General features: G+C 38.0%; 1 protein-coding gene across 4 annotated transcripts; it reads left to right on the top strand.

The window, feature by feature from the left end:
• The first annotated feature begins 1,827 nt into the window (after nucleotides 1-1,827).
• acp1 (acid phosphatase 1) lies at nucleotides 1,828-17,707 on the top strand. 4 transcript variants are annotated; one of them, XM_005914529.3, is made up of 6 exons: nucleotides 1,828-2,045; nucleotides 3,588-3,661; nucleotides 4,431-4,544; nucleotides 11,289-11,350; nucleotides 12,140-12,245; nucleotides 12,911-17,397. In XM_005914529.3, the coding sequence occupies exons 1-6, from the start codon at nucleotides 2,003-2,005 to the stop codon at nucleotides 13,001-13,003; spliced, it is 492 nt and encodes a 163-aa protein (XP_005914591.1). In that variant the 5' UTR covers nucleotides 1,828-2,002; the 3' UTR covers nucleotides 13,004-17,397. The 4 variants fall into 4 exon arrangements, with proteins under 4 accessions (XP_005914591.1, XP_005914593.1, XP_005914594.1 ...); XM_005914531.3 differs by lacking the exon at nucleotides 12,911-17,397 and adding an exon at nucleotides 17,404-17,707 and having other exon boundaries at nucleotides 1,919-2,045; XM_005914532.3 differs by lacking the exons at nucleotides 4,431-4,544; nucleotides 12,911-17,397 and adding exons at nucleotides 4,254-4,367; nucleotides 17,404-17,707 and having other exon boundaries at nucleotides 1,919-2,045.
• Nucleotides 17,708-19,163: the final 1,456 nt, after the last annotated feature.

Below are 19,163 nucleotides of genomic sequence, written 5' to 3'. Positions count from 1 at the left end.
GTCTGACCTTATCTGTCAGCCTGTCCATCACCACTGCAAACAAGAATGGGCTCAAAGCCAGTGTATAACGATATAATCCCAACTTCCACCTCCCTGAACCCATCCATCCCTCCAACTGCACACCTCACCATTGTCTCACTGTGCTCATACATGTCCTTTACCACCCTCACATACTTCTCTGCCACGCCTAACTTCCTCACGCAGTACCACAGTGTTAATCTTTGCTAACACTGCATCTGTAGTGTTCTTTCTCAGCATGAAATCATATTGCTGATTCTCTTCTTGAACTAGCTTCAACGAGTCATGGGGCTGTAGAGCAGGTGGTAGAGCAGGTCCATCAGTTACTCCATCAGTGCTCCTGTCTCTCATTTTCTCCATCTGACTACCTGACAGGCAGATCGCAGTTTGTGAGACTGCAGAGCTGTGTGTCAGAGTCTGAAGAGCAACATAGGAGCACCCCAGTGAACTGTTCTGTCCCCTTTCCTCTTCATCATCTATACAGCCGTACATCACAGAAATGTGCCTCCTCCAGAAATTCTCTGATGACACGGCCATTATTGGAAGCGTGGAGATGGGAAGGGAAGAGGAGTACAGAGGAATGATTCATGGTTCATGAGGTTGTGTGAGGAGAACCACTTGCAGCTGAATGTGGCCAAAACAAAGGAGCTGGTGGTGGACTTTGGCAGAAACAGATCCCAACCATCCCCTTGTCTGCATTCGTGGGACTGATGTCAAAATAGTCACATCCTACAAGTATCTGGGAGTTCAACTGGATCACAAGCTGGTGTGGTCTGCCAACACGGATGTTGCCTACAAAAAGGGTTCGAGCCGGCTTTACTTTCTATGAAGGTTCAGATCCTTCAAATTATGCAGCAGGCTGCTCTACATGTTTTATCAGTCTGTTGTTGCGAGCACCATCTTCTTTGCTGTGGCGTGCTGGGGTGCAGGCATCAAAGCAAAGGACGCAAACAGACTGAACAAACTCATCAGGAAGACAGAGTCTGTTGTTGACATGAAGCTCGCCACCCTGGAGTTGGTCATCAGTGACAAAATGCTGGCAGACTGCTGGGAATCATGGACAATGACTCCCACCCCCTCCATAACACACTGGACAATCTGAAGAGCAGTTTCAGCAACAGGTTCCTTCGCCCTCGCTGTCTGAGAGAACGTTACAGGTGGTCGTTCCTTCCTGCTGCTATCAGACTCTTTAATTCATCCACTTGGGTCAGGTCCACACATGTGGAACAGAATTAATCACACCTCAACGCACCTTGTCACTTTTGTACACTGCAAAATATTTCCACACATACTCGTCCTTTTATATTTATATGTATACCTATATCCATATATTTATCTATTTATTTTAATATTTATCTATTATAACTCTGTTTCTACACTAATCTTATGTGCGTGCTTGTATATTTGCTGCTATGACAACTCAGTTTCCGTCTGGGATTAATAAAGTTTCTCTGATTCTGATTCATCAGCTTCTCAACGCACTCCTATCTTTCAGTCATACTCTCTTCATTCTTCTTCGTTAGTACATTTATAGAACAGCTTCTACCCGTGGGCTGTCAGTACCATAAATGCAAATTAAGAGTGTGAGCAGACAATCACACTGACTTGCTATTGATTATGTTTAAAAAATTTTGTGCAATATTTTGTTCTGTGAATATTTCAGCAGATGTTCAATTTCCATCCCTCAACATATCATCACGTCAAATTGGCAGATTTACACCAGATGGACTTCCTAATATTACTGTCCCCAATTATATGGGCTTAGGACTGACAGTAGGACTACATTGGGTTGTATGTTACTCACAGATATCTGGTATCACTTATAATTTCCAATGTAAATGTAAATGAGAGTAATACTCTTTAAATTTAAGGCGCATGTGGTTCATACTTGAACCCTTCAGCACTGTCAGCGTGCTATACTTTTGTTCAGGCAGTACTTGGCCGCCACGTTAGCCGGTGTCGTAGTCGTACAGGACCTTTCAACATGGCGGCGACGGGTACAAAGTCGGTTTTGTTCGTTTGTTTGGGTAAGAGACGTCTTTTAAACCCACAAAACCTCAGTTAAAACTTACACGTGTTACTGCTTAAAAGCAAACATGTCATTCTGTCAGCAGGTCAACTCATCGCATTTTAATAAATGAAATGAACTGAGCTTCGTTAGATGTACCTCAGAGTGCTAACTATGTACTAGCTGCCTTACAATGAACGCGAAGCTGTCAAACACACTTTCCACTTAAGGCTCTTAAACTTTTAACTTCCATGTGTGTATGTTTGGTATCTAATCAGCTGTAGCCTTATGTTTAAACGTCAAGCAAGGTGTCCGTGTTTAACTGGAGAGATACGTGTCTAAGCTCAAAGAATCCAAAGTGAAAGCTGTCAGGAACTCACCTCAGCACGGAAACGTCACTGCAGATAATTTGAAGCACATGCGTCCAATTCTGAAATAGTTTTCAAGATGTAGCAGAGTGTAGGCTGGCTCTGTTATTAATTTGAGTGGTAGATTTTTCATTATAATTAGTTTCACATTTCATTAAAGCTTCTACAGAGGATTTTACTTTACCAATGGACTGTTCCCTGAAAAAATACTAAACGTGATCAAACATTTTAGAAACTGCTTGATGCAACTACCAAAACAGTAACTTAAACATTACATGTTAAGACACACATAGATTTTATGTTATATATTTTGGACATTAACAGATTAGTTGTTATTTTAGCCATTTACTAAAGCATCCCGTTTAGGGTTTTGTTTTTGTTTTTTTGCATACTTTTACCTCTGGTGCTGTTGACATCCTAATTGGAGGAAGGGTTCAAGTAGTACTGGCCTTTTGTAAAACAACACAGATAATTAGGCGGGTTAGACAAAAGCTGTGAACATTTTATTTATGGTTTATTCAATTTGACTAATTAAGCCCCTTAAAATATATTTTTTTTAAATTTTGTTTTATGTTAATTGCATTAAATTTAAGCCAAAAGTCTGCTCTTCAATTAGATCTTTTATGAGATTCTAGATTTTGTTTAGGACATTAAAAAAAAAAAAGTCACTGTTCACAAAGTTGCGACTGTATTTCAAATAGGAGTTTTATATATGCCCAGTAAATCCATTGTCTTTGGATGTTGCCAGTATTATGCTGGACTTCTGCATGGGTCTAAATGTTAAAATATGAGCTTAAGTTTTAGAAATATTTTTTCAGGTGTTAAAATATTGTAAAGGTTTTGCCCCTTTTCGTCTGTTATGCCTCAGATGCTGTCCCAGGGAGCAATCACAGTGCACAGAATAAGAAAGAAAAAAGCTTAATCAGTATCTGGCCTCAACTCAAGATTTTAAGTCATTTTAGTTGTTGACACAGTCCGAAAGTAAAGTATAGAGCTTTAGTCAGTTTCACAATACATTTCTTTTTTGTTTTAGCAGTCGAAATCCATTTATACAGAAAAGTTTGTATTTTAAAATATCATACATATATCTTTATGATATACTGAAGTTATGTGTATTACCACTGGGATATTGCAGTTTTCTAAATATATCCTTATCCCTTTAATATGGTGATGTTGTTTGTGGTGTTGAACAGGGAATATCTGCCGATCCCCCATTGCTGAAGCAGTCTTCAGGAAGATGGCAACTGATGGTGGCATCGTTGATCAGGTAAAGTCATTGTTGACATATGTTTTCATTTCGCACTACAGATCTGTTGTACACATTTTTTCTGTTTTTAACTCTGCCATTTGATACAACTATGGAAATGACAACAGAAGTGTCAGCCACTCACCTTAAATGTTCTGTTCAGTGTTGCATGTTTGAAGAGCCCTTTACATATTCCGTATAACACTACAATATGAATAACATATCAAGAACTAGTCTCAAAAATATTTCCTCTGGCATTAGTGAGGAAAATTATTTCTTCATACTGGTTGGTTGATAATATATATTTTTAATTTGGCAGAATTAACTTCGCAGTTTTAAAGTCCTGGTCTCTGGAGAGAAATTCTATATGAAATTAACTTTTGCTACTAACTGCAGTACATTGATTTAAAATGGAAAAAATGAAAGTTCAAAATTCCTCACTGAATTCAATTTGGATAATAGCGACCTGCTTACAGTCTCTAAAGATGATTAGGAACATTTACCTTCAGTTTAAATGTGGAGTTGCCCTTTATTCTGTACAGAAACTTCTTTCTTTATGAGACTGTAATTCGGTTTTGTTGAGTTTCTGATTCCCGTGCTTTGTTCTGCCTAGTGGAGGATAGACAGTGCTGCCACCTCCACCTATGAGATAGGAAACCCTCCAGACCACCGTGGTCAAGCCTGCATGAAGAGGCATGGCGTGCCCATGAGGCATGTGGCCAGGCAGGTATGATCACCCACCACCTCTCTCAAGACGTAGCTAGCGCCCCCTTTTTGTTCTCTGTTGCAGTGGATCATAGACAGTGGTGCCACATCAGACTGGAATCTAGGCAGCTTACCGGATGCCCGCGGTCTAGCCTGCCTCAGGAAGCATGGCATTGACACGGACCACAGGGCGCGACAGGTACAACCAGACGTCCCACAGCTGCTGTCACTGCAGTGGAAAGTTTGTGTGCGTGCGTGTGTATGTGAGAATGTAATGCTGCTCAATCACATTTTTAAAAATAAATTGTCACATACTTAAAACAGTGAGTAAGAAGGGTAGGTAGCAGTCTTCTCTCTTAATTACAGGATGATTTTCAGGCATCTTGGCCTCTTGTGGTAGCATGGATGTTGCTCACAGACCAGCTGAGTGTTACTGGGCTACACTCCATGTTTCACTTGGATTTTATTCTGAAGGTCTTGATCTGTTAGTCTGCTCCATCATGCTTTCTTCTGTCTACAGAAGAACTGTTAAATAGCTATTGTGGTTGTTTTTGATGTCAGTCAGCTGCCTACCAGGGAGTCTGTCATCCTAGAAACCTATTCTCCAGGTCTGTGTAGTCAGCTTTCTAATCACAAGAACCAACTTTCCACCTGCTAGAAGTTTTGGTTTCTGCTGTTTGTTCTTCTCTTTGGATCTTTCAATTAGTAGAGAAGGGTGACTGTTGCTAATTACAGAGACTGCAAGACATTGTGCCCAAACAGCAGCATGAAGGAAGTGAAACACGTGTTTGTGCTGCTTGGGGATAGCTGCTTAACTGGTTTTCTTTTGAAAAGGAGACTGTCAGCTAACCTGCTCATGAGTTAACGAGATGCGCTAGAACAGGATCTTCCACAGAACTGTCTGAAGTAAATTTTAAACCTGTTTGGAAAAGGGCCTACATTTTTAAAAAAACATTTTGAGGCACTGGCTATCTAATCCTTTTAAAAAAAGTTTGTTTGTATAAACCCAATACACTAATTGCCATATTTGCTAAGCCAAAATGTAATTCATAATAGAACATAAAAACTTGGGAAAATTAACCATTTTAATGTAAATATAAGTTGGGCCAGGGCCGAGAATAATGTTCCTCAACATTAAAGACTTTTAATATCTCATTATCTGCAGTACAAGATATCATAATAGATTCAGAGAATCCGGAAAAAACTCTGTGCGCAAGGGACAAAGTTAAAAATCAGTATTTGATGCCTGTGATCTTTGGCCCCTCGGGTTGCACTGCATGAAAAATAGGCATAGATCAGTAAACATAGTTCGTCATGCCATTCACAAATGCAGGTTAAAGCTGAGTCATGCAAAGAAGTAGCCAATCGTGAACACAATCCAGAACACTACAGTCTTCTCTGGGCCAAAGCAAAGCGGAAAACTGCTCTGTGGTCAGAGAAATTAAAATGTAAAATTCTTCTTAAAAATGCTGCGTCCCTCAGAGTAAAGAGGAGAGGGACGATCCAGCTGGTTATACGCATTCTGTTGAAAAGCCTACAGCTCTGATAGTATAGCAGTGTATTAATGCCTTTGGAATTGATATTTTGCACATCTGGAAAGGCACTAGCAATGCTGAAAGCTATTTTACAGGTTTTAGAATAACATATACTCCCATTCAGATGATGCCTTTTTCTAGGAATGCCTTGCATATTTCAACAAGACCATTCCAAACTGCATACTGCAGCTATTGCAAGAGCATGGCTTCATAGAAGAAGAGCCCAACTGTCCTGCCTGCAGTCCAGACCTTTCGCAGACTGAAAACATTTGGCTCATCATGAAACCAAAAATGTGACAAAGAACACCCAGGACTGTGGAGCAACTAGAATCTTATACCAGACAAGAAGGAAAGAAAATAATTTACCCAAAGATCAGCAGCTGGTCTCCTCATTTTGCAGTTTTTTATGGACTGTTGTTAAAGGAAGAGGAGATGTTTTACGGTGGTAAACACGAACTTGTCGCGAGTTTTGAGATGTGTTGCACCATCAATGCAAAATGGCTTAAAATGGCTCATTTTCTCAGCTTAAGGATTTCAGAAAATATTCTGTTTTTATTTACATATCACAAACTGTATAACATTTTTAGGAGTTGGGGTAGTATTTTTGAGTGTAATAAAGAAGCTGATAGCCAGTCCCTGGTCTAGACTAATGTTCAAGTTGATGGCACCTGTGACGTTTGTGAAATATTGATGAAGCCAGTGTAGCAAGCATCACTGCACAGATGTTTCTAATCCTTAAAGAGGCCTGAAATTACACCAAGATGTTTGTCCATGTATGGCTTCAGGCTTTATGCTGCGCTGGCTTCTCCTTACAGTAACTCCTACTCCCCAGTGCCCTTAAACACTGAGAGATCTCCGGTGTTTCACCCTAGACTTGAGATCTCCCATCTCCTTGTTTTGGCTTACTGCAAACCAGTTCTGTCAGACCCTCATCTAATCTCCTCAAAGCAGGGATGGGAAGGCTCAACCCTTGGCTTAAACCCAACCAAATCCACACAATAAGCTTTGACAAGTCCTTGTTTTTTCCTCTTTTTCTTTAGCACTCTTTTCTGCCACGTTTTCTTTTTTAATAACCCACCCTCCCACTTTGCTGAAGGCCTGGCGTGGCCAGTGTCCAAGCAAACTGGCCAGTTGGGAGCTCGTTTAAAGACCTGTGTATCCCCAAATAAACAAAAGTGTGTTTATTTTATAAACACATATTTTTCAAAGTGATCCATAACAAGTAACTGAGGGTAATAAAAAATTTGACAACCAGACATCAGATTTAAGAGAGTTGCAATTTGATTATCGTAAAACCAACACTTGAGGAATGAACACTTTTAGCCAAAATACCATCATCCTGTAGTAATCGCATTAATTTCACCTGTCACCAGTTCAGCATTGATGCTGTGCAGATAAGTTTTACAAGCTGAATTCTCGTCCTTTTCCCACCATTACTCAAAAGTGCAAACATAATTAATGAAGAAAAGATCTTAGCTTATCTGTTAATGGTTATTTTTTGGATAATTCCTAAGGAATGCTTCTTCAACACACATTAATGATAACTGTAAGTAGATATTATGTAGATATTATATTTTATTACTGGCTAGAACTATAATCGACAACACAAGTGAAAGCTGGTGTGCAAACAGATAATTAACTACAAATGTAGATGTGCCTGCTAGGTAGGGCTGCACGATTTTGCATAAAATGAGAATCACGATTTTTTTGGCTTAGAATTGAGATCACGATTCTCTCATGATTTTCTTTTCCAGTATAAATATTTATTGCACTTATTAACTGCACATCAACTTCGTAACAGTTGAGACTGAACATAAAAACAATAAATAAACATAAAAACAACAAATCTCTCACGTTTTGTTGTTGCCGCAAAATGTTGTACTGCTTGAAATTCCGTCTACACCGTTGCTCGACACTGCGTGTATAGAGCAGGTAGTGCAACAATAGAAAAATAGTTGCTGGACGGCACTGTGTAGTGTTTGTCTAGGGTGTTGATCATTTTCCTAAATCCCTGGTTTTGCACAGTGTCGATGGGAGCCATATCTTTGGTCAGGTGATAAGTAATAGCCTCCGTAATTTCTTTGTGCCTGCGGGAGTTCGACGGGTATAGGAAAGCGCTGTATAAGGTTCCCGTTATTGATGTTTGGGTGGTTGACCGGGAAGGATTTTCTCCTGTCACTTTTTCGTCATCCCTGACGTGCTCTCTGTTGTTTTTTCCCTGCTAATTTTAGCATCACACGGCACAGCTTCTGTATCACGTGGTATAAGGCTCCGCCCTTGTCATTTGTTGAGCAGGAAGAGTGAGCGCTTGTTTTCATGCAGATTACGTCCCAGATCAAAATGCAGTACAATCGTCGTCATCTTTTTTCTTTTTTCTTTTTTTTAAAATCGTTGTCATTTGGAAATGAGATCGCACATAAGTATGAATCGAGATCACGATTTTCTAACGATTAATCGTGCAGCCCTACTGCTAGGGCTGTTCGATATAACGATATATATCGGATGACGATATAAAAACGTTTATCGTTTCATTTTACGCTATCATTTGTTTCGTGGTGTCGCAAAATAAACTGTTTACGGCAATATTTTTTCATCGTTTTGATGGTCACTGTAGTGGCTATATTAATTTCTTAAAGTTCTCTCTTTCTCTTATATTTAATATAACCACACTACGGACAAGCGCCTGTTTTTATGCGTTGTGGTTAGCAACAACAACGGTAACATCAGCACGTGTCCGCTTGTTTATGTTCCACACAAACCTTTCACAATAAAGCTCAAGATCCTGTTGAGACTTTTCAAAATAAACTGAATCACGTGAAAAAGCAGATTATTTACGGATGAGAAGTAAAAAAGAGCCGCCAGGTGCTAAAAAATAAACCTTAGACTCAAACGTTAGAACAGGCTTTTCCCCGCAGCACCCCGTGTAATAAATACTCACAAAGAAAACTGCGGCTGTTACAACTTGTGTCTAAAAATGTATCGTTTCATGCATCTGTTAAAACACTCGACTCCAGCTACGTGACGCGCAGCTGGAAACACTTCCCGCAAGTCGAGCTGCCCGAGATTCACAGAATTTACAGAAAATGTTACATTTTTGTGATTTATATCGTTATCGGGACGATAGAATTCTTATATCGGGATATGAGATTTTGGTCCTATCGCACAGCCCTAGTACCTGCTTACAGCAGTGTTTTAGTGTTTTGTTTTTTTGTGTTTTCTAAGACTGTTTCCCCACAGAGTAGTAAAACAGAACTTAAAATCACTCCGCTACTATTTCTTTATAAGAAATTGAGTTATGTATACTATATATCACACAGATCCATATGATTTTTAGGGCTTTATTATGTGTCGTTTTCATTATTCATTTATATGTATCATTTTAAAGTTTTATTCTATGCATGTTGATTGTTTTTTTTCCTTTTATGCCTCTTAACTACTTCCATCTTTACTTGCTTGTTTTTCCCATTTATTCTTAGTTAATTCATTCCACAAATAGGATCAGTGGTGGCTTTACAGTGTAGTAGTTATCACATTTACCTAACCTGTAAAAGATCCTTAGTTTGAGGCAAGAACACACAAATCCCTGGGAGGGTTGCATCGGAAAGGACAGGCATAAGGGCATAAAAATCTGTGCCATACTGGATATACAGAGCTCTTTGCAGTGGCAACCACTTGCGAAAAAACCTTTATGAAATTGGATAAATATTAATAAATGAAATGTTACAATATTTTATAATTTTCCCCATCACCCATAACCTTATATAAAGTGTATAAACATATTAAGTGTCTTCAGACTGTACTCCATATAACCACGAGAGCGTTACTAAACACTTAAATCTACTAACAACTACATTACAGAGTGTCTGTTTTTTGCTCCTTTTATAAACTTAACAAGTTCAGCATATGTTGAAATTTAACTACAACAAGAGGACATGTTTGTTATCACCACAGGCTAAAGACGCAAATGTCTGAAGTGTCACCAAGGAGGCAAATTTCAGTGGCTGACTGGCCAGGCGTGCAAGGTTTTTGTTCCCTCACATAGAAGAACCTTGTTGAATGAAGATATAGGGCAAAATAAATTTACAGCTTTCCTGAATCACATATCAACAAGTACCTCTTTTGTTAAAGTATGACGGTAAACCAACATGCACGGTGACATGTCAAATTCTTCTTTTTTGTTAAAAAGAACCATTAACTTTTAGATTTCCAATCACATTCCTTCCTGGCTTTCCTTTGGTTTTATTTTGCACATTTTATCTTAATGTGAACTTTTCTATGAGTGTCTCCCGACTCTTTCTTTGCTTTCCATAAAAACCTCCTTGCTCATTCTTAGCCAAAGATTTCAGATACCAAACTAAGCTCTCTGTCAACTTTGTGAGGAGGTCTTGCACAAGACTTTTTGATAGAGGATTACCACTGCTTCATTTACACTGTGAAAGAAGCAGGCACTGAGATTATGATCAACACAGATTATCATTGTGTGTGAGAGAGAGGATGTGAAAGTGTGAGAATGGGTGAAATACAGTGATCAGACTGCAGTGGCTGGAGCGTTTCGCTGCGTGAATATAATCGAAAACATTTGTAATGAACATCTTTTTACCCGTCTGCTGTTACAAGCTGTCACTGTTATTGTGTCCATATGTCAACATCTGGAGCTATGCAGGAGTTTTATTCATGCCTCTGTGCTCTCATTTGTTTCTCTCTGCCCTTAGCTTCTCCTTGGCATTCCTATAAATCCACTGTCAAAATACTTTAAAAGTATTCGGGGTGTTGCCTGTTTTTCTTATTTTTTTTCTTTTTGTTTTTATTGCTGCTTGTGCCATTAAATCATCACAGAATGCAGTGAAAACTGTATAAACCCCTCCACAGGCATACAGACGTGCTCCTTTCCCTAACTTGGTTTTCCTCTAGGTCAAGAATCAAGAATTCAAGTTGTTATAAACGCGACCTTGTTTTTTCACGTTAAAATGAGTTAGCCATTGAGCAGGAGAAGGAGGGAGGAGGAATAGATGGGAAAATAAGGCTTGTGTGACTTGTTGAAAATGCAACATTAGTTTATTTATGTTTTAAAAATTCTTTGTGCATGTAACAGCAGCTGGAATCCAGCACATGGATGCTGGCCTCCATTACGAACAATGAAACGTAATTAAAAATATTGACATAATATAACTACATCCAAAAGCTATTACTAAAAAGGCAGATGATAAATGAATGATTTAATAAGATCTGAGTTGTCTTATTTTTCTTGTCTTTAGAGGTTTAATGTGTCAGTGAAAAAGCTGCTTTTTTATTTTCTTTTAGCTGCATAACCCATTCAGCCCTCTTTGAAGGACCAGAGGGAGTCTCTGCTGGTCATACTGTATTTCCACACAGAGCCAAAAGTAATATTTGTTTTGTTCTTCTTGCAGGTGACCAAGGAAGAGTTCATGAGCTTTGAGCACATTCTGTGCATGGACGAGAGCAATCTGAGGTAGAGTTATTTCAGCCCACAGCAGCAGTGTTTATTTTTTTTCTAAGAGTGTCGATCACGGTTGGATACTTAGACACTGAAAGCGCTGGTGTCATGTGTTAAGTGTCAAAAAACATTTGTCTTGTAACGGTCCAAACTAGTGTGTCCTGCTGTCATGACGTTTATCTGTGCTGTTCTTTCACATGCATACATAAAAATGGTGGGGACATTGAGCTATAAATGCCTTGTAGGAGAATGCCTCCCTTTAATGACCAATATCCTTTCTTAAGCTCTTTGCAGAGGTCAGGGGGAGGGATATTTTTTGCTACTTTGAACGTTTAAGGATCATTTTGAGATCACATGCCCATGGCAGATCTGATCTGTAAGCAGCTTACTGAGTTCTTTGGATGCCTCGTCTTTGCTCTTTGGGCAGTCTTTTCTTTTCCCCCTGCACACTTTGTTTCCTACAAATTTTAAGCTGGCCAGACTGAGAATTCATTAATTCTTTGACCTACTGTTGTGCTGCTTTTGTCTGGGATTGACTTAAACATGTTAAGGTGTTACTTTTCATTTATGTACTCTGTATGTTTCCAAACTACACTGTTTTATTATTTATCACTGATTTAAAGTTAATGACATGAATGTAATTATTATTAGAGGAATGCTAGAATAAGAGGCAGACAATAAACACTATACAACATTATCTCAAATATTTAGAAGCATGTGACCTCTTTAATCCAGAGGTGCTCAAACCTCCCTTGTTTCGTGCTCTGTTCTTTTGGAGTTACTTGTTTTCTCTCACCTTTGCAGTGACTTGAAACGGAAGTCAAAGTCCGTGAAAGACTACACAGCAAAAATTGAGCTTCTTGGTTCTTATGACCCCCAGAAGCAGCTGATCATCCAAGACCCTTATTATGTAAGTATTCAAACACATCCCTATGTTGAACTTTATTGCTCAAATTTAGAGGATATGTTTAAATTAATGTTGTAGCGAGATAGTCCAGCAAAGAAGCCAAAGCCAGTAAAACTACAAGATGCAACATTTAAAGGCCTTTACTTACATTTAAGGGAGACATAAGAAGTCATTTTAAATATCTATACCATTTGGCATGTTAAATTAAGTGCCATGCTAAGGTCTCAACCACAAAGGCCTCGAGACCTCTCTGGCAACCAATGGTTCCAAGGGAAAATGTGCATTCTCTGAAAGGTTGGTGAGTGGCAGCTGGCACTTGCTGTGAAATTGATTACTAAAGCCCAATTCATGCAGGCGTAAAGACCTGTTAGTTACTCAGTGACGGCAACCTCAGCTTGCTAGGGAAAAGTGCATATTCCTGACTATCTCTCTCTGTCTTATCTAGTACAGTTAGGTCCATATATATTTGGACACTAACACAAGGTTTTTTTTTTGGGGTTTTTTTTTTACTCGTTTACTGAAACATATTCCAATTATAGTTATATAATAGACATGTACATAATGTGCCGACTAGCAGCTTTCATTCAAGGGTATCCACATTCAAATTGATAATGGTTTTCGGAGTTTCAGCTCCTTAACACGTGCTCCTTTTTTTTTTTTTTTTAAAGGGACCAAAAGTAATTGGACAACTGACTCAAAGGCTAGTCCATGGGGTGGTGTGGGCAGTTACTTCGTTATATCATTATCAATTAAGCAGATAAAAGACCTGGAAATTATTTGAGGTGTGGTACTTGCATTTGGGAGATTTTCCTGTGAACAGACAACATGGGGTCAAAGCAGCGCTCCATGCAGGTGAAATCCTCCATCCTTAAGCTGCAAAAACGGACAAAAAAAAACATCCAAGAAATTGCAGCAATTTTAGGACTGGCAAAATCTGCGGTTTGGTACATTCTGAGAAAGAAAGAAAGAAAGAAAGAAAGAAAGAAAGAAAGAAAGAAAGAAAGAAAGAACTGTTGAACTCAGCAACGCAAAATGACCTGGACGTCCACAGAAGACAACAGTGGTGGATGATCACAGAATCATTTCCATGGTGGAGAGAAACCCCTTCGCAACAGCCAACCAAGTGAACGTCACTCTCCAGGAGGTAGCTGTATCAATATCCAACTCTACCATAAAGAGAAGACTGCATGAAACTTTAAAAAAAAAAAAAAAAGCTAGCACAGTTCTGTCAGAAACATTCTTTGGACAGATGAAACCAAGATCAAACTCTACCAGAATGACGGCAAGAAAAAAGTATGGAGAGAAGGCGTGAAACAGGTCATGATCCAAAGCATACCGCATCATGTTTAAAACACAGCAGGGCAGGGTGATGGCTTGGGCATGCATAGCTGCCAGTGGCACTGGGACACTAGAGTTTATTTATGATGTGAAATGGGACAGGCACAGCCAAATCAATTCTGAGGTGTTCAGAGATATACTACCTGCTCAAATCCAGCTAAAGGCAGTCAAACTGATTTGGCGGCATTTCATAATAAAGATGGGCAAAGACCCAAAACATACAGCCAAAGCAGGACCCAGGAGTTTATTAAAGCAAAGAAGTTGAATATTCTTGAATAGCCAAGTCAGTTGATTCAACTAAAATTCATTCTGGTAATGTACAGAACCAAAATTAGAAAAAAAGTTGTCTCTGTCCAAATATTTATGGACCTAACTGTATATATCAAGTTAGCTTTTCTTCTGTTGAACAGATGATTTGATTAAAAAGTCCTTCCATATTTTTCCTGATATAGGTTTTTATGGCGATTACAGTTACATGGGCTGCTGTTTTGAAAAAACATTTTCTTTCACTTAACCTGAGCTCACCATTTCAGTAATGGCTCAGCCTTTTTGCTCTTCTCCGTGTGTGCAGACAAACTCCGGCTCCACATTAAACTATGACGTCATCTTGTCTGCTGTGTTTGTGCTATCAGTTATCAGTTTTTATTTAAAAACTGGGGGCTGCATGGGCTTAATGTTGTAATACTTTTTTATTCACATGCTTGGCCCTAGATACATTACTATTGCACATCTATTTTTAGTCTCAAATGCTGGTAAAATTATCACGTTTACATGGTGACAACTGAGCGCTACCAAGCTGTGGATTAAATGAAGCATTGAATTAAAACAATTTGTATTGAGGTTTTTTTTCCTATAATTGAGTTATTTGAGTGACTCGATGAATTGTTATATCCCTAGTCTAATGTGTGAGTGGGCATCATCTGACCTGCCCTTTAGACTCTCTACCCAGGCAAAAGCCTGATCTAGTATTTCTACTAGTGATAAGGTGTCTAAATGAACTCTGTTGTGCACTAAATGTGAAAAGGGGGAACTTTAAGCCAAACATACAAAAAAAATGAAATCTAATATATACAAGAGACAATAAAGTGGGAAGAACTTTTTTTCATGATAAGAATCCTGATTAAAAGCCCAAAAAAGTATTTCAAAGTAAAACGTCAAACTCTTTCAGTAATTGTAGTAGATACAAAAAAGCTACATTCAGCCCATTCTGTAACATTTGTGTTTCTCTTCAAAGGATCACGTGGGAAAAATTTTATGGACAAGATAAAGGGCAGGAAATGTCACACAGAGCAGTCATTTGAAGTATATTTATGGTTTTGGATGGACCGGATCAGTCTTCAGGTGCAAGTGGAAGAGTTAAGTTGTCTGCAGGGAGAAATCCAGACACAATTGATGCAGTAAAGAGCGCCAAAACAAAATGAACGGTTGCTAGTAAAATAGCTGTGTTTCTCACAAAAAAGTGGTATTCAACCTTTCCAGACCAACACTCACCATAATATATTAGTTTTACGGAACCATAACAGATGTTTTCTGGTTTCATATTGGTAAGCTTTTCACAGTCCGTGGCTCGGTAGTTCTTTTTGTTCCCTAGATGTTTTGAGTCCTGCCAGATGATTTGGACATGGATTCTTGGCTGGTTTTTATTGTCTTGAGTATTATGAGTGAAAAAGGCAAGAATTGGAAAAGTGCAGGCAGAGACCTTTGGAAGGCTTTGAAAGTTTGAGTGTTGACAATAGGCATTAAAAAAAAATAAAAAAATATTAACCTCCTGTGGCCATTTAAACTTTCATATATTTTTATGGTTGGTTTATTTAAATAAATAGCAAGGGATCTTATAATAAGTAATAATTTTCATATGTGGTCTTTATGAAAAATGTGTGTGGCTAGAGTGATTTTAGATTAATTATATTGTATAGTTCCTATGTCTTTGATTTTCCCGTAAGAACTTGGACTTTAAATAAAACAGTCATGAATTATTAGTGATGCAGCTGGAAGAAGAAAGAGTGACCACAGTTTATGTGATTGTATTGAGTGTATTGGATTGTGTGATTTTGGCTTTGGACGCTGTATTTCTTTGTGTAATTTTACCAAATCTCATTATAGTCAATGTGGTTTTGGAGGCATGTAAGTACTTGGATTGGTACCTCGCCAGCAACCACATAGCATGACAGCCAAGCGAGCAAAAAAGGGGAGAACAATCGCTGTCCGTGTGTCAGGATAAATAAAGAATTATGTTGTTTTTACACATGAATTCTGGATTGTCCGTAATTGCCCTTTCGCAGATGTTGCACATAATAGGAGAGTGTGCGTGTCAGACGTACCTTTACAAATGGAATTATTAAAATATTTATATTTTAGTAATTTGGAGTATGTGGCATGTGTCACAGGTGTGTAGTTACTCACTCAATCAGTTGAGAAAAACAGTTGAATTTAAAGAAACCAAGATGCAGTTTTGTGACAAGACTACAAACATGAGTTCATGATGATGTGAACTGAAGAGGAGGAAAGAGACGTGTTAAACGGCCATTGTAAACTTTAAAAATTTAAAATACAGATAACAACGCTTCTCTATTAAATGTTTCTTAGCTCTATTATTATTTTCAATCAGTTGCATTGAGTGATTGTTAATGGAATATTTTAAAATGTAGGTATCGACTTTTCATTTTTTTTATTTCTTGTTTGTTAATTTGTAATTAAACAATAAGAACTTAATTATAGAACAATTTGGATTACTTATAATGGGTTAAATTAACTCAATGTCAAACTTTCTGATTCTTTTATTTTATACAATGTGAAGGTGTTCATCATTCATCTTTCTGCACATAATACACAAGAAATGCTGCTGCTGCTACTCATACAGTGCTGGATCATTGGTATAGGGATGTCATGATACCAGCAATTTAGTAGTTAGTACACAATAGAATTACACGATGCTTAAAAACCCAATTCAGCATCACAACAATCATTGTACTCTACGTACTTAAACATTTTGATGTGATAACAAATCATTTCAAATATTTTTTTTGACAAGGCATAACCTGACATGTTAGGAAGATTACCAAGTAGCCTATAAATTTCACAGTTACTTATTTTATAAGCACTTAATGGTGCCACTGAAAACATTTTAGCCTAGACAGGAAAACAGTGGCCTCTGCAGCTGCTTAGGTCCACATCCACCGTCACAGATACAGCTGAGTGTCATCAGAATAGAGTGATACAAAATGTCAGAAAAGGATTTAATGATGCCAGCTAAATGGAATGTAGAAGGAAAATAATTGTGGACCCAGGATCAAACCTTGTGGAACCCCATAAGTTAGGGATGCAATGTGGAAGAAGGACTTGTTTGCCCTAACTCAGAAAATTCTATCAGATAATGGGGGGAAAAAACAAATATAAAATATGTTTTATATTTTTATAAAATATATAAAAAATAATAAATTATTTTAACAAAATAATAAATAATTTATTAGGGAATCACAAAATTCAATGTAGTTATGTGTTTACAAATTCTTTTTTTAAAAACGTAAATCTCAGTGAGAAATACCACTTTGAATAGTTATGAATAGAATTTCAAAACCCTTTTGGCTTCAGTCTTGACAATTTGGTTCTCGGAATAAGAAAATTTCTTAGTTGACTAACAAACTGTCATTTTTTTATTATTTGGGTGTATCCAGCCTGCATCAGAGGGCGGGCCGTACTTCTGTTCCATTCATATAACTGTATATTTTCACTGTGTGCAATAGACAACAAATTCCAGTGATTGCGAGCTATGAATAGTTGGCTAAATCATTTTAATCTCCCCCTCCCTAATTTTGTCTTTTAGGGAAGTGATGAAGACTTTGAAAAGGTCTATGAGCAGTGTGTACGATGCTGCAAAGCTTTCCTGGAGAAGAACTCCTAACATCTACATTGACATGTCTTAGATGTATGAATAAATATGGGTTCTCAATTAAATATACTTACACAAATATATGTATAACTCTGTTGTGAGTAAATACTAAATACCACCAGATTACCTGTTTTGGTGTACGCATAATGTACATTTAGAACAGTATTGTGTGGGCAAGTTAACAGACTGTACATTCAATTGATTAATAAAACAAATAAAGTGAGTGTGACAGTTTAAAGTTCCTTTTGTTATTATTATTTTTTTTTCACATTGTCAATTTTTGTTTCCTGAAAATTCTACAAAATTGATAAGATAATATAAGATAACTCTTTGTTGTCATTGCACAGTCATACATATTGCACATTAAATATTATTGCACCTTGTTATAAATATTATTATTGTTATTGTTTTTACCGTTGTTACCTCCCCCCAAAAAAAGTCCAGGGAGGTAGTCAATCAAGTCAGCTATTTGCATTGATTAGGGCTATTGCTATAGTAGTAATAGAGGTGTATGGGTTAAATGCTGACACTGTGATCAAAGGTAATGCTACCATTAGTGCTTGATGGCTAGGATATTCTCTTGACATATTATTTTTATATACTGGGAGATGTTCGGTTGGTATAAAGAACATGGCATGTATTTGTTTTGTTTTAAAAAACAGCAAGGAAAAAAATGTATTTTTTTAATAGACGCAAAACTTAATCTTCTCAGTACAGCAATCACTTAAGTCAGAAGTGGCGACAGTGTTATAATAAATTTGGTCTCTAAATCACCCACACAAATGACCACTAAGTGCACTTCACAATGGTAGACTAATTTCACCACAGATAGAGATAGATGCAAGGAAAAACAGCTGCAAATCATTACACAAGGGTGGAGTAGAAAGACAAGATGAACCAACTGGTGGCTGGAGGGCTTCCAGTTGGTGATGACTCTAGTTTTAGCGTAGATATAGCTGTGTATCTGTAAACCTTAGGAGCTTTTAAGTTTTAAATATGAGAACACAACTTTTTTTTTTCCTGACTTAATGATTTTTTTTCTTCTTTTTCTGGACACAGGCAAGACCAGTCTGTTTTATTTAGCACTGAAATAAAGTATGCTGGGGAAAGTAATCCAGGGAATTGATTTGCATACTAAATAACTTGTACTGATTTTCTGGCATAGCTTAAGGAGTAGTTTGACATTGTTTTGAAATCATATTTAATAGCTGTCTTACCTAGACATAAATGGGGAGATTTCCGACATGCTCTCGTCTAAATGCCAGATACAAAGTAACATTCAAAAACTAGTTCACTAGCCCAGTTGAGAGTCAATATAGGGAAGGAGCTGGTTTGTCTAAAGCTAACCTAAGGTTATGTATATAACCCCGGTTCTCTGAGTAGCATGAGTGAGCGTCTCACTATGGGGCTGGCTAAGTGACGCCCATGTCAGGAGGGGCTAGTGCCTCCCTATATAATAGGCTGACATAGCGTCAGATGTCATTCAAAACAAGCCCACCTCTTCCTCGCTTCCATAGCAAGGAGGGCGGTCCGATGAGACACTCACTCATGCTACTCAGAGAACCGGGGTTATATACATAACCTTAAGTTCTCTTTCATAGCATTTGTTTCGTGTCTCACTATGGGAGAAATACTGACTCCCAGATTACCAGACATGCCTGTTAAGAAGACAACTGTCCCCAACAGCACTTCAC

Source organism: Haplochromis burtoni, unplaced genomic scaffold, assembly GCF_018398535.1.
Source record: "Haplochromis burtoni strain Fernald_Lab_line unplaced genomic scaffold, NCSU_Asbu1 Contig_8, whole genome shotgun sequence".
Taxonomy (NCBI): domain Eukaryota; kingdom Metazoa; phylum Chordata; class Actinopteri; order Cichliformes; family Cichlidae; genus Haplochromis; species Haplochromis burtoni.
This window is presented reverse-complemented; position numbering and strand designations above follow the sequence as displayed.

Bases quoted from the DNA above. Each gene is read 5' to 3' on its own strand.
- acp1 (XM_005914529.3), top strand. From the start codon at position 2,003: ATGGCGGCGACGGGTACAAAGTCGGTTTTGTTCGTTTGTTTGG. The intron at 4,545-11,288 runs GTACAACCAGAC...TTCTTCTTGCAG, and splicing joins CGGACCACAGGGCGCGACAG to GTGACCAAGGAAGAGTTCAT. The intron at 11,351-12,139 runs GTAGAGTTATTT...TCACCTTTGCAG, and splicing joins ATGGACGAGAGCAATCTGAG to TGACTTGAAACGGAAGTCAA.